The sequence below is a fragment of the Natrix helvetica genome (assembly GCF_964273705.1).
Source record: "Natrix helvetica genome assembly, chromosome: 1".
NCBI lineage: Eukaryota > Metazoa > Chordata > Lepidosauria > Squamata > Natricidae > Natrix > Natrix helvetica.
In genome coordinates this window covers 126,645,963-126,660,144 of record NC_138548.1, presented here as the reverse complement: position 1 = coordinate 126,660,144, position 14,182 = coordinate 126,645,963, and the positions used below count along the sequence as shown (strand labels likewise).

Genomic DNA, 14,182 nt, shown 5'->3' with positions numbered 1-14,182 from the left:
CATATGTTTCAAGTAACAAGGACAAAGATTGTGTACAAAGAAAACAACAGATATTGTTATTTTTTAAAGTGCTTATGTGGTCAACAGATGCCTATACATGTTAGATTAGCAATAGGAATTACTTATCTTGGACTCAATTCTATGCACAGCAATGAGGCAAGAAACTTTATTGCTCTGGAAACCTAGTAGATTGTTGTGAGCTATCGGAACTTGCTGAGAATCAAGTGATATACAAGTTTAATAAATGATTATATTACTTTTATTATGACGGCAAGGCTATTCATATAAATCTACTCAACCCATAATGATTCTGATTCTTATGAAGAATCATTTTTTGGCCATGTCAGTGGGTAATTGACTTGTAACAGCCCTGCTAAACATCCCTGTAACAAACTTATAGCAGCCTCACTGGGACATGTTTATTGCTCCACATGAGCTATCTTCAATAAATATTAACAAGAATACAGAGAACATGGAGTACTTCTTAAACAATTAAATTTTCTTCTAAAAACTGAATAGGCATATAAATTAATCCAGTCTTCATCTTTTGCCTTAGTCATTACTTTTGTTTTGTCTGTAACTTCTACTGTACAATACATGTAAAGGACTTACAGTATACATGCCTTAAAGTTTACCTTTCATGGAAATGATTTCTGATCTTCAAGACAATACTAGTATTTATTCAAAACGATGTCAAAAAACATCTCCCTCCCCGCCCAAAGCACAGATGATAAAAAATGAATGCCCTCTAAATATTTGGGATGAGAGTGGGAAAGATTATCCATTGTTATAAAGACAGAAACCAACATTTATTTTGGGAAGGGTGTTTCATAATCAAGAATCAATATAGTAAAAGATTTTTCTCCCTTATAACCCAGCCTTCCTTAGCCAAACACCCTTTAAACATTTTGGGACTCACAATGGCATCTTATCCGGGTTATTTGGGCACTGCAGAACTTCTATTCCAATCCAGCAAGAAGATACCAGGCTGGGAAAGGCATTTGTCTTCCCTTTGCAAGCCAGGGCACCTCAGAAACAGTATCCACTCCATGTCCTCAACTTATCATCTGGCAGAAGATGGTCCTTTATGGGAGATATACAAGTTTGATTGATCTATGCTCACTTTTAGTTGCTATGGGCAATGAGAAAAAAGTGACTCAAAAGTCAAGTCATTGTCTACATGCAGAATTGTTATAAACTGCTTATCTAAAGAGGAACGTGGAGCGCTGCCCCCAATGTTGCCAGCTGAATGTTATGGCTGAGTGAGGATTGCAGAGGATTCTTATCCTACTTCTTACCCACTACAGATAGTTTCAGTCGTACTGACCACTTTTGCATCTTCGGTTGTTTCTCTAATTGTCACCGTTTCCATACAAGGAGAGTCTACAGCACGGGTGTCAAACTCACAGCATCACATTGCCATCACATAACACTTCATGATGTTTTTCGTATTCGCAGAGCTGGGGTGGGAGTGACCTGCATTGAATGGTCTACCGGATGCATGTGACACATCTAACCCCTGGTCTACAGGGTAGTTGGGCAGCTACCTTCTACCAAAAAAATATCCAGAAACAGGGATGGGTCAAGGTAAAAATTAAAGATAATTGTGTTAGATATCTAGAATTTATTCTGAATAAGCTCTACCTCCATACAGAAATGGCCAAGAGGAAACCTAACCCATCAAGACTATAAAACCATTTCAAATAAGGGGAGTCACAGCTGAATAGGCCCTGTTTCTAGCAGAAATGAATCTCTCCTAAAAAGGCTGACCGGGTAGCATGGAAGTGACCTTATCTGAGTGAAGAAGACTATTCTTTAGCTAACCCGAGTAAAGCTATTACTACAATAAGTAACATTTTCAGACCAGCACTTTGAATTAGTAGATAAGCATAGTGACAAATGCAACTATCTTAAGCTTGGAGTTACTTAGTAAACATGTGCAAAGCTTGAAGGGCTTCTATTCAAAAAATCTTCATGCAAAGCTCTTACTCAAAGCTTCTTTGAAAGGCAACCAGAAGCCTCCCATCTGTAAGTGAAGCAAAGGGGTGTATTATCCATGAGTTCCAGAGGCCTGATGCTACCATTCCAGTGATACTATTAATGGAACAGCCAAGTGAGGCACCAAGGCAACACAAGGATGCAAATGTTGCCGCCTCCCTAGCACAAAGTGTGTTGTGCGTGGCTGCTTCACACATCCCTAGTCCAGGTAGCCCTCGTCTTACAACAGTTCACTTAGTGACTGTTCAAAAGTTACAACAGCACTGAAAATGTGACTTACGACCGGTTTTCAGAGTTATGACCTTTGCAAGCATCCCCCATGGACATGTGATCAACATTCAGGTGCTGAGCAACTGGTTCATATTTATGACCATTGCTGTGTCAGAGGGTCTTGTGATCCCCTTTTGTGACCTTCTGACAAGCAAAGTCCATGGGGAAACCAGATTCACTTAACAACCGGGTTACTAACTTACCAACTGCAGTGATTCACTTAACAACTGTCGCACCGAAAATGGGGAAAACTTGCTTAACAAATCTCTCACTTAGCAACAGAAATTTTAGGCTCATTTGTGGTTGTACATCGAGGACTACCTGCATTTCAGTTTTCAATACCCACCCATATTCTGCACTATCTGTTACTAGAAAGACAACTTCAAGCTAGCCACAGGTAAAGTACTGTACTGACATCCAGTCTAAAATTAGTCAATATGGAAATGATTTGCAAGCTGCAGCCATTCCTAGATGGAGATGACTATAATCCACATCTTGCTGTCTACCGATTTGAGTATTGGGTTAAATATGAGATTGTCCCTGAACACAATACTGTATGGAAACTCCAACTAGTGCACAATATGGCTGTCAAAAATTTAATTTATACTGTCAAAACTCTCAAAGTGCCTGTCGGATGAATGCTTGTTGGAGCAGGCCCAAATATTTGAAAGGAAGGAGCCCAAACCAGCCTTGCACTGAGGCCTTGCTCCAGCTACCTTTCCCAATATGTAATTATGATTATAATTGCTTTCTTGGTAACGGTTCACCAGCTCTGGAATGCTCTCTTTCAAATAGTAAGCCAAACACTAAACTTGATTCTCTCTCACTCTGGGACCAGTTTAAGATATATATCTATTTATCCTAGATAGTTACTCATGTTTTTGATACAAACTCCCAGTTTGCCTCTGTTACTGATGTTTATTTATTTGGCTGCCTGGGGCCGGTGGCAATTAACTTCCTGTTAGCTGAATCATAATCTCACGTAATGAAGGGCAGGGTAGAAATGCTTTAAACCCATAAACACCCCTCATGCGTTTCCCAGGATCACGGTTGTCCGGGAAAGCAAGTTGCTTGGAAGGGCATCTTCAGCTCAGATTAAGCCCGGGAGGGACAGAGCATCAGCGTGCAGGAAGAGGCGTCTGATTGCGCGCCTGACCGTAGTTTTGGCCTGGGCAAGGCTATCATTAAGCAGGGACAATTTGTCCTCCTTTTAAACGAAGCGATCGAGCCCTGGGGCAGAGGATCAAACGCTGAACTGCGGTTCACCCCGGCGAGATCCGACGAGGAAGCAAACCCTCAGCCAGCAGTCCCTCCTCTCCTCCCACCCACGGTGGTCCAGGGAGCGCCGAAATCCTCCCCCGTTCGCGCTGAATGCTGACAGCACGGAATGAAAGCGAGGGGGAGCAAGAGACGAGGCGCGCGGGGCAGAGAAAAGGGGAATTCGGAACCCAGGTCTCCCTTTCATCCCGGACTCCGAGATGGGAGAGAGAGAGAGAATCTGTGTGTGTAACTAGGAGCTATCAATTCCACTCCTTTCTCCCCCCCGCCCCCCACCTTCCAGGGGACGGGGTGGAAAAATGCTGCCAAACTGCTACTTGCTCTGCTTGGGGGAAAGTGAGCTCCCGCGAGCACTGCCCGAGCTTGTCCCCGGCTCAAAGCTCGCCTGGGTTTGCAATTACCACGCGCTCCGCTCCGCCCCGCCTGCAAACCTGCGAAAAGATCGCGGCCGGAGACTCTGGGGGCGTGGCTTTCCCGGAGTCCTACGCTAGATAGGGAGACCCGCCAGACCAGACCATTAATCCATGCAAATAGCCACGCCCCTCTCGCGTACACTGCCCGAGTTTCCCCTGGCACGCGGCATGCGCGCGCGCCTCTGTACACGCGCTAAGGCGCGCGCAAACGAACGCCGAGCGCGAACTTAATTGCGCGCGTGAGAGAATCGAACCTTGAAGAAAAAAACGGAACTAGTAATAAAGGGGGTCTTATGAGTCTTAATTAAACAAGGGCTTAATTTGAGCGAGGATTTATTAGCGGTTTAGCCATAGTCTGGAGGAAATTAAATTTCCAATCACTGGTCGGAGGGATTTTTGAACCCTTCTCTCAAACGTTACCCACAATTAGTACGATTGTGGCAATGTGTAAGGCTAAAATGGGAGCAAGGCAGAGAACAAGGCAGGGTGTGCTTTCTGCGCACCTCAGAGTAAAAGTGGGATTTAAAAGATAACTAATAATATAGTATCCGGCTCTGGAATGTGAAAGTCCCCAAGTCTTGTGTTGATGCAGAACTGGCACTAAATTAACAATGACAAAATTCTGGTTTGCCTGAAGACATGCTAGATCCAAGTCTTTTAAGTTTGGATGAAAACCAGCATTTTAGAATAAATGAACTAAAAAGTTAGGGGGGTTTTAGAACTAAAGGACACTGGACATTCTGGAAGCGTAGTAGGGTCTGTCCACTGAGATGGGTTTTTCTGAAGGCCTAAACAATGATAATTTTCATTCTCAGCACTCCTTTTTCTTCATGCAATGGGATGTCGCAGGGTCTTCGGTATTTTAAAGATTAACCCACGTTTCTTAAACCTCCCACGTGTTAAAATCTTTTGAGGCCTCATAAATAAAATAGCAGTGTGAAGGTATTTGACTGTAAGTCATGCATCTTGGGGAAATAAACTATGTTTCATTATCCATCTAAGAATTACAATGTTTGAGTATAAATGTTCAAAGGGAGACACTGCTTGCAAACATTGCGATTAAGAAAAGGCAATTCTGGCTATCAAGACCTAATTCTGGGAACATCTCTAGGTAGAAGAGCTACTTTGCAACCTTGGTGCAGAACACAGAGAATTTTACATTTCCTGATATGGGAGAAAGGAGATAAGCACAACTCTTGATTCTTCTTTTGCTCACTGTTTCAGGCTGGACTTCTCACATGTGCATATACAGTACACGTAAAAGCACAACAAAAGGATGTTCACACATTAAAATGTGGTTGGAATTCGAAAACACAATGATTAAGCGAAAACCAGATCAACCTCATTATATATTAGCATGTTGCAAGAATCAGGCTATCCTGTTAAGCCTCAATGTTTTGTTTGTTTTTGCTTTGGCATATTGTATGGCACAATCCCTTCATAAATCTGTCCATAAATACCTTCACCCAAGCATAATATTTTATACCCCTGATAAAGTAGTTGCTAGTTCCCAAAATAATCAACCTGTTAATCTTTACCGTGTTATAGATCCTGCACTATCTCATTGGATCAAGATGGAAGGAGGCAATGGCAAACAAACTCTGTAGTATTGGAAAGAGGTCCAGCTTGTTTGAGGCCAGTCTCTGATTTATTATATCAGGAAATACAAGGACTCATGAGTAAATAGCAGAATGCATCCTAACAGTTCAGAAGACATGATGAAAATTCTTTAATTTCATAATATATGAACAGACTTAACCATAATTTCAACTGGGAAACTGACCATCCTAGACCAAACCAAGTCCAGATGCTAGACCAATTCTAGAAAATTACTGGAAGCCTAGTACTCTGACCAATCGGCCATCAACAGGCACATACATATAAACAACATTTATATACCATTGAAAAGAGACAGGCAACAACCCCAAAAGGGAAGAAAAAGCCAAAATACCTCCACACCAGCAATCAATACCTAATGAGCATAGATTAATACCAGATTAATACCAAAATTAACATCAGACCAACAACCAAAGAGTAAACAATACCCTATCAAGGAATTGCCAAACAAGCTAACAAACAGCCCAGCCAAAGAGCCATCAAGATCATTCCCACCAACACTGACAGGAAAAGCCACTGGAATATAAATTGAGAAATACCCCCCACACACACACACACACATACACTACCACTGATGATGTTACCTAGTTTGGATAATAACATCTACAAGGAAGCAACCAAGTTCAGAGAGCATAAAAGACCTCTGACAATTTTTCCCCAGTTAAAAGGGGAGGCATGATTTCATGTGCTGCCTGGATCCTGTTCATGCTCAGGTGGTTTGTTCACTTGCTCAGTTCCTAATCAATCTGCAGATCCCTGCTCTATAGCAACCCTTCGGTGAGAGATCTCCAAATGTACCACAGGCTTAAAAAATATTGAAATCCCCTGCTATTGAAAGGCTTGTTTCTAAAGATTCTTTTTAATTATCTTCATGCAAAGTAGAAGCAATCCACTTTGGATATAAATTTAATAAATAAAGTAAAACAGAACAGCTCCCCCACTGTTGAAAAAAAGGTTGGTGCTATTGAAGGAAATCCTTTCATCTAATTTAGGAGTGATTTTCTTTTTCTTTCTTGAGAGCGATTCTACAGATCGGATGCATATTAAAATATAGTTTCTTCCCAGATTCCTGCTAAATAAGGTTAATGTCAGAGAGAGCAAAAATATTTTCACATTTTTAGCTTTTTAGGTCTGCAATCCTGTGCTTATTATCCTAAAAGTGAGCCACAACTAACACCTTGATTTCTAAATAAATATGTTTAAAATTAAACTAAGCATCTTGAGTATACTTTTTATAATATAATCCATTAATCAAAAATGTTTACTTGATCTTACTGTATCTTGCTCTTATTTAAAAGTTTGCCATTCGTTGTTTTTTCCTAATCTCCCTGGATCACTAATACATCCACTTCAGAACTTATCTTAAGCATTGCTTTCTAGAGCAGGAGTGCCAAACTCATAGACTGTGGGCTGGATGCGTCACGTGCTGGCCACGCCTATTCCCAGTTTAGCGAAGGGGGGGGGGAAAGTCCCAATACATCACATGACGACAACGTGACAATGTGAGTTTGACACCCCTGTTCTAGAAGATTGTTTCTTATATTGGAGCTCTTCATTTGAATCAAGATAAAACTTCCAGATTTCCAAGTCATCATGGACAATGCCCAAGCTACCTGAAAATATTTTGATTTATGATATCCCAACATTTCTGGACGCACCAGACTAGGGAGGCCTGTTTTAAAGAATGACCCATTGTATTACAACTGATTTGTTTCACTTTCTTGGAAATAAATTCTATCAAACCCAATGGGACAAACTCTTAGGCAAACCTATCCCTTCTCAGACATTTCAAAAGATGTTTTTATTTTGGCCTGTCCTTCTATAGATCCAAAGATCTCCTTCCTAAAGCTTAATATGATTCCGATAATCCAAGTGGGAATTATTAGTGAGTTGTATCTTGAGGTATAAAGCTAATTGTTGGTCCTTATTGAATAGGATACCTGCTCCTAGAAAAAAAAATTCTAGTTTCGCCGAAAGGAGTGTAGTGAAGGGGTCTGGCCAGCTGTCAGCATGTAGTATCTTAGAAGTGAAATCCTTGCCTTTGTCACTCAGTTAATGAAACATTCTTTCTAAAGAGTAAGAGATGCAGAATTCAAACTTGGAGCGTTGTGTATAAAATAAAAGTACAGGAGGCTGAAAATTGGGAGGGGCAGAGGGGATTGGCAGCAGGAGGGAAAAGAAAGAAATACATTCTGGCAGAGGAAGACTCATGCGGCTTCTTGAACTTTGCTTTTTCACGGTGTACAGTTGTTATTTTTATAAACACTGTGCCCAGTGATCTCTGCTTGGCATTAGGAAGAAATAATCACCCCACCCAAGCAAGTTGAAATACTCCTGGGCATTGAGAAATGACCAGGGGGGCTCAAAGTTTGTATGTTCTAGTCATGACTGAGAGTGTGATATATTTTCATTGGAGGGGATTATGTAATTATGAGCTGGGAATGACATCAAAAATGCAGAGCTAAAGTTACATGTTGCAAACTTGACTTTGGTATTTGCTCCCCCAGAGGGCTACCTTAATAAAGCATGCACATATGTGCTGCATACACAATTGAAGCTGTGTGTGTGTGTGTGTGTAATCCAAACGTAATGAGAGTTGGGCAGAGTGAAAACAAACAGAACTTTTCAGATTCCATATATATCATTTAAAAGTTCTTGATGAACGACAGATTTAAAACCAACAAATGAACCCTCAAGACTCCCACTCACACCCCTCTATTTCACGCAGTATGTATCTAATATGCAGAGCTTGGAGCTCGTAGGCACAGTGCTATGACCAAGAGAATAACAAACAGAAGATTAGACGAATCACTGAAAGACAGAAATATCAATAACTGTTAACTAAGGGCCTCTGCAGATGTTATGACTTAGTGCTCCCTTGCAGCTCCAAAGAATTCCACCGATGAGAACTGTACAACCCAAACATGCATATCTATACATTATGGCAAGCCATATGGCAAGAGAAGAATACATCTTTTTGAATTAAAACCACGGCCCGTATGCAGGTAGTCCTCAACTTACAACAGTTCATTTGGTGACTGTTGCAAAGTTGCAACGGCACTGAAACAGGTGACTTATGACCGTTTTTCACACTTATGACCATTGCAGCGTCCCCTTGGTCACACAATCAAAATTCTCATACTTGACCACCGGTTTATATTTATGACGGTTGCCGTGTCCAGGGGTCATGTGATCAGCTTTTGTGACCTTCTGACAAGCAAAGTTAATGGGGAAGCCAGATTCATTTAACAACTGGTTACTAACTTAACAATTGCAATGACTCACTTAACAACAGTGGCAAGAAAAGTCATAAAATAGGGCAAATGGGGCTCACTTAACAAATGTTTCACTTAGGAACAGAAATTTTGGGCTCAATTGTTGTACATCAAGGACCTATAAGCAGGTTTCAAAATACCTTCCAATCTGGGTTCCTCAAACCCATATTGGGCGATATACACATTTTCTTATTAATCTACTATTATTAATGACCCAAGCATTCTAAACAAACATGGGAAAGATAACAAATGGATAGCAGGTCTGATTTAATTTAGTTAGGATTATATCCTTATCTGTGAATAATTCTGATTTAGAAGAGACTGCTCCAGATACAATTCTACTACATAATGAAAAACTTTTTCATGACTGAGAAACAGAATGTATGTTGGAGAGAAGCGAAAAATAATAATGGATCTATGCCTGTTAGCATATTCTTATTATTTTGAAATATTGGCAGGTACCTCTATTTTCCCATGCCTTCTCTAAAAAATGGCCAAACCATAACTTGTTTAACCTTTACAGTATTAAACTAGGCAAGCTGTAATGGGTTTCTCTAAAAATGCAAACAGCAAAGATTCCCTGTGGCAGCAGACCCACAACTGATCTATACTCTAATCTGTTCTAGTAAATCCTTGAGGTTAAATAGCAATGGAAGTGTTTTCTGGAGGCTTTCATTCTTTGAATTTCCCTATGAATTTCCTGCTGGCTACAGAGCAGAAATGAAGATAAATGCATGCCAGGTGGTAAGATGAAGACGTTTAGGACAGAATGTGATCTACCCACATTTCTAGATGCAATAAGTACACGTAGTCTTCAATTTTTTGAAATATAAGACGCTCCGAAGTATAAGACACACCTAGCTTTTTGGGAGGAAAACAAGAAAAAAAATCTACCTCTGCCTCCCAGCAATTTGCCTCCTTGCAGCAAACAGTGCGTTTCAGTTTCAATTTCAGCACAGCCTGATTAGCACAAGCAGCTGATTGTCAGTTGGATCGGTCTCCCAACAATCATCTGTTTCAGGCTGCAGGGATTGCCATAGCCTATTGCTGCCTCTGTGCACCCTGTTTTCAGCCTCTGCACACACCATTTTCCACCCATTCTGGGCGGGGGGATCAGAATGGGTGGAAAATGGGGTGCACGGAGGCTGAAAATAGGGCACGCAGAAGCGGTAACAGGCAATGGCAATCCCTGCAGCCTGAAACAGCTGATAGTCAGGAGGCCGATCCAACCGACAATCAGTTGCTTGTGCTAATCAAGCAGTGCTGAAGCTGAAACTGAAACAGGCTGTTTGCTATTTTCTGCAAGGAGGCAAATTGTTGGAAAGCAGAGGCCAAAGGGTGGGGGCCGGCAGGTGGGCGGGACTACATTCGGTGTATAAATTTTCATCCTCTTTGGGGGGGGGGGGAAGTGTGTCTTATACTCCAAAAAATATGGTACTTTTTTCAGTGCTGTTGGAACTTTATCTATCATTAAATGAATGGTTGCAAGTCTAAGATTACATATATTTAGAGTGTTGTTAATGGAATGATTTTATTTTACATATGCTTGAGGCAAAAGTCATTCCTCTGAGGCCTATAATTTATTTATTTTTCTTAAGTCTTAACAATCCCCTTTATTTTGTTATGTGGAGTTCAAGTAAACTCTAGTCTAATGTGCTTCAGAAGTTCTAAAGCTCCTCAGATTCACTACCAGACAAGAATTTATGGTGCCATTTGTACTTCTCAATCAGCAGAAAACATTTTGTGGTTTTGTTTTGAATATCCTTTAAATCCATTTGGGACAATGACAGCAAACATCTTCCCACTACCAGTGAACAACTATCAATAGATATACTTAAGGTGGTACGACTTTGTTAACAATTATTTAAAGTATTTGATTCATTCTTCTGTAGCATTAGTTTATGGCAACAAAGACAGAATGATGCCAACATCTGGATATGATATCCCGTCATGCCCAGATGTTGGCATCATTTTGAACTGCTGGCTCAGATTGTATGTTCAGTTTCTATTTATGCAATATTTTAAATTTCATTGTCAATCATTTAAGCTAGCCTTCCCAAAATTGTTACGTTCCAGGCACACTGAACTACAATACCCATTATTTCCAAATAGGAATGATAGTGTTTTTATCTATTCTATCTGGAGGCAGCAGAGGGCAAACACTGACTGAAATTGACATATTAGAAACTGAACCATGTAGAATCCTTTTATAAATTACAGCAGAAAATACTTAGGTAGCACTAGCAGATGATCACTGACCTTTTTTTTTTAACTTTTCTGTGTAAAGTAGGTTTTTCTAATATTATTAAAAGGTTTCTGGAGGTGCCCAAATTAATATGACATTCACAGCTGTCAGTAAGAATGTAGTATATGGTCAACATTTAAAATGAAACCAGGAATTGTTAGCTGATTTTTCTTATTAATTTTACATCCAAGGTTGGTAAGTAAAGACCAGACATTTGCTGTTTTAGTAGGTGCAAGAACAGGGAACTCTTTACTCGCAGAAGTGGCTACCTTAAAGTGGAGATGGGGAACAAAATCCCTGCCAGAAAATAGTTTGTCCACTCAGCGGGCTGTTTTTCTGCAACAATTTACTTGTGGTCAAACTTAATTCTCTTTTCTGGATTTGCATGACTCATTGGACCACCAATTCTCCAACTTGGCTGGATTATCACAATGCACTCAGCTAAAGTGTGGACATTTTGTGGTTCTGTGTATCCTGTAAATATTGCCAAGAACACAAGAATGGAATCCCTTCAACTATTGTTACATTAAACTAAGTAAGATGAAGGTTTTCCCCAGCTTTTCCATCATCATGCTCTGGGTGGTATGGTTTGGCTTTGTTTTGAAGCCTAAGGTGACCATGAAAGTAAGAGCATGGAGAATAAGTGACCAAATCAGATGGTTGTTCAGCATTGGAACAATCTAACATTTGATTTCATCCAACCTGGAAACCAAGCAAACTGCAGAAAAATGGAACTGTCCTCTTACCGGCCTAGCTTCAGAAATCCCTGGAAAAAATGTAATGTTCCCCATCCCACCTTTGCCTCCCTCCAGAAAATGGTCTTTTTTTTCCAGGCTAGTAACTTTTGTGGGCTTGTTTACAAGGCTGCTTTAAATTGCCAGGACAAAGCTGTCAGGTTAATTCAATATCCATTTCTCTCTCCAAAGACCAACTGGAGCCAAACTTCACTGTAAACTAAATAGACCAGGCTTTGTACAGAATGTTTTTCCCTGAGATGTTGACAGAAGACAGAAAGTTTCTACTTTTCTAAGTCAGCTCTACAAGGATCAAGGCAATCATTTCAGTGCTCCCCAAGGCTTTGCCTAGTGTCCAATGGCATTGGGGTAACGTTTCTTATTGTCTGTAGTTCTAATCAAAGGTCACAGCTGAGATACAGGTAAACCAGTAACTGTAGGGAGGATTCCTCACCTTTATGAAGCTATTATCTGGCCAGCTGCCTTTCAGTCCCTAAAATAGGGGTTCCCAACCTTGGCACCTTTAAAACGTGTAGACTTCAACTCCCAGAATTTCCCAGCATGGGAATTCTAGGAGTTGAAGTTCACATGGCTTAAAGTTGCCAAGATTGGGAACCTCTGCGCTAAAATAGCAGAACTGATCATGCTCTAACCCATTATCTGTGGTATTATGTGGCTTAGCTTAGAATAATATAGGAACCCACCCAGTGTGGTTTCTAAATGATAGCTTATAGCCGGGGTGTCAAACTCAAGGCCTGGGGGTCAGATGCAGCCCGCGGGGTACTTAGATCTGGCCCGCGGGGCTGCCCTGGAAACAGCAAAGGAGCAGCCCATGGTGCTTCTACCAGTGAAAATGGATTCCTGAGCTCCGTTTTCGGCTGCCACGGCCTCCTGCAACCCTCTGCCAGTGGAAATGGAACTCACTGGCAGAAGGTTGCAGGAGGCTGTGGCAGCCGAAAATGGAACTTGGAAGCCTGTTTTCGCTGGCAGAGGGCCAAGGCCACTACAGGCGCCCCTGACATGAGTGACGTCTAGCTGGCTATGCCCATCCTGGCCACCCCCCTGAGGTCAAACACAACCCTGATGTGTCCCTCAATGCAATAGAGTTTGACACTCCTAGTTTATAGGCTAATGTATAAACCTAGCCAATGGTGGATTATGAACCCATAAATTTGGTTCATAACCCAATAAAGTCTGTAACTAGTGGTGCAACTGAGTAACATCTGGGTATTTGTACTAATGCCATAAATGTGCTTGCAGGAAAAACCTGGTTGCTTGAGGAGATTCTGAATCTCAATGCGGTACATGTACAAACTATTCTTGCCTACATATATATAATCCCTAAACATAAATATACAAGTACTGGTAATGCTCACTACAATGTATAAAAATGACAGCAGAGCCTCTTATGCAACAAATGCTTCAGTACTTTCGGGATCTCTGTGTATAATAAACAGAAAGATAAACAAGCGTTTGTGATGACAAATAGAGAGCAACTACTGGAGGCAAACAGGAAGCGTATTTCTCAAGATCCCCCAGAGAGTCTCTGGCAAACCAGAGAACCAAATTGAGATCTCCCACCGGCATCCTGGTCTTACCCACAGCTTTTCCTTCTCTCCACCCATTTTGAAACAGAGAAATGACAAATAAATTCAGGAGTCACAGAAGCATCTGTGATTCCCTTAGAACTGGATGGAACACAACATCTCTGGGATACTTGTAGATGGCAAAGGCATTAAGGTCAGAAAGGATTGTTATAATCACATACCCAAAGAGCATCCCGATGGTAGAGAATCCCGTCTCCAGCGCTTGGGGTAAAGAGTTTCCTGGACATCCCTCATGTGCTTGACTCATCCCTGCCTTCGTAACTGAGTAATTAATCACACCAGTTGTTCTACTGATAAAACCTCAATCCCACGGTCTAGTAGCCACAACTGTTGAACACCTCATACATAAAGATGGCCCAAAATGGACTCGGAGCTTTCTGAATGAGTTTTGAGCTCTTTGGTGCTCTTCTTGAGAAATTCAAGATGCCCCTTGACTCACGTGAAGAGATTACTGCATTTTTGCAAGCAGTCATTGACAAACAGCAATCAAAACTGTGATGTCTGAGAAACAATGTATTTTTTGCATGGCAAAATATCAGATAGCAAGTACCATTATGCCTTTGTTTAACCTGGAATTTTGAATCTCAAATGCAAAAATCTAGATGATTACTAGATTACAGTGTAGATTCTCTACCGCTATCCGGTGGCTCACCCAGATTTTTGTACCCCGATAGGATAGGCTTAATTTCTTCAAACTGAGGAATTTTAGAAGTTGGAGTCCACACATCTTAAAGTTCCCAAGTTT

General features: G+C 41.1%; 1 protein-coding gene and 1 long non-coding RNA gene across 7 annotated transcripts in view; one reads left to right on the top strand and one right to left on the bottom strand.

Moving 5' to 3' along the window:
* The window catches only part of LOC309383516, a 113,709-nt gene that overhangs the window by 75,486 nt on the left and 24,041 nt on the right, over positions 1-14,182 (top strand). The window lies entirely within an intron of this gene.
* WNT6 (Wnt family member 6) overlaps positions 1-14,182 on the bottom strand; it is a 51,220-nt gene that overhangs the window by 22,271 nt on the left and 14,767 nt on the right. The window contains exon 1 of one of the 5 annotated variants that reach the window (XM_081936163.1): positions 3,978-4,023. The exons of 1 other annotated variant lie outside the window; for it this stretch is intronic. Coding sequence is in view for 1 of the 4 variants with exons in the window: in XM_081936162.1 (XP_081792288.1) it covers positions 920-927 (8 nt within the window). In the remaining 3 variants the exon portion in view is untranslated. Of the gene's footprint in view, positions 1-919; positions 1,058-3,947; positions 3,957-3,977; positions 4,024-14,182 lie in introns of those variants that run through there. 3 more of the 5 variants (XM_081936164.1, XM_081936162.1, XM_081936166.1) reach the window with 3 other exon arrangements.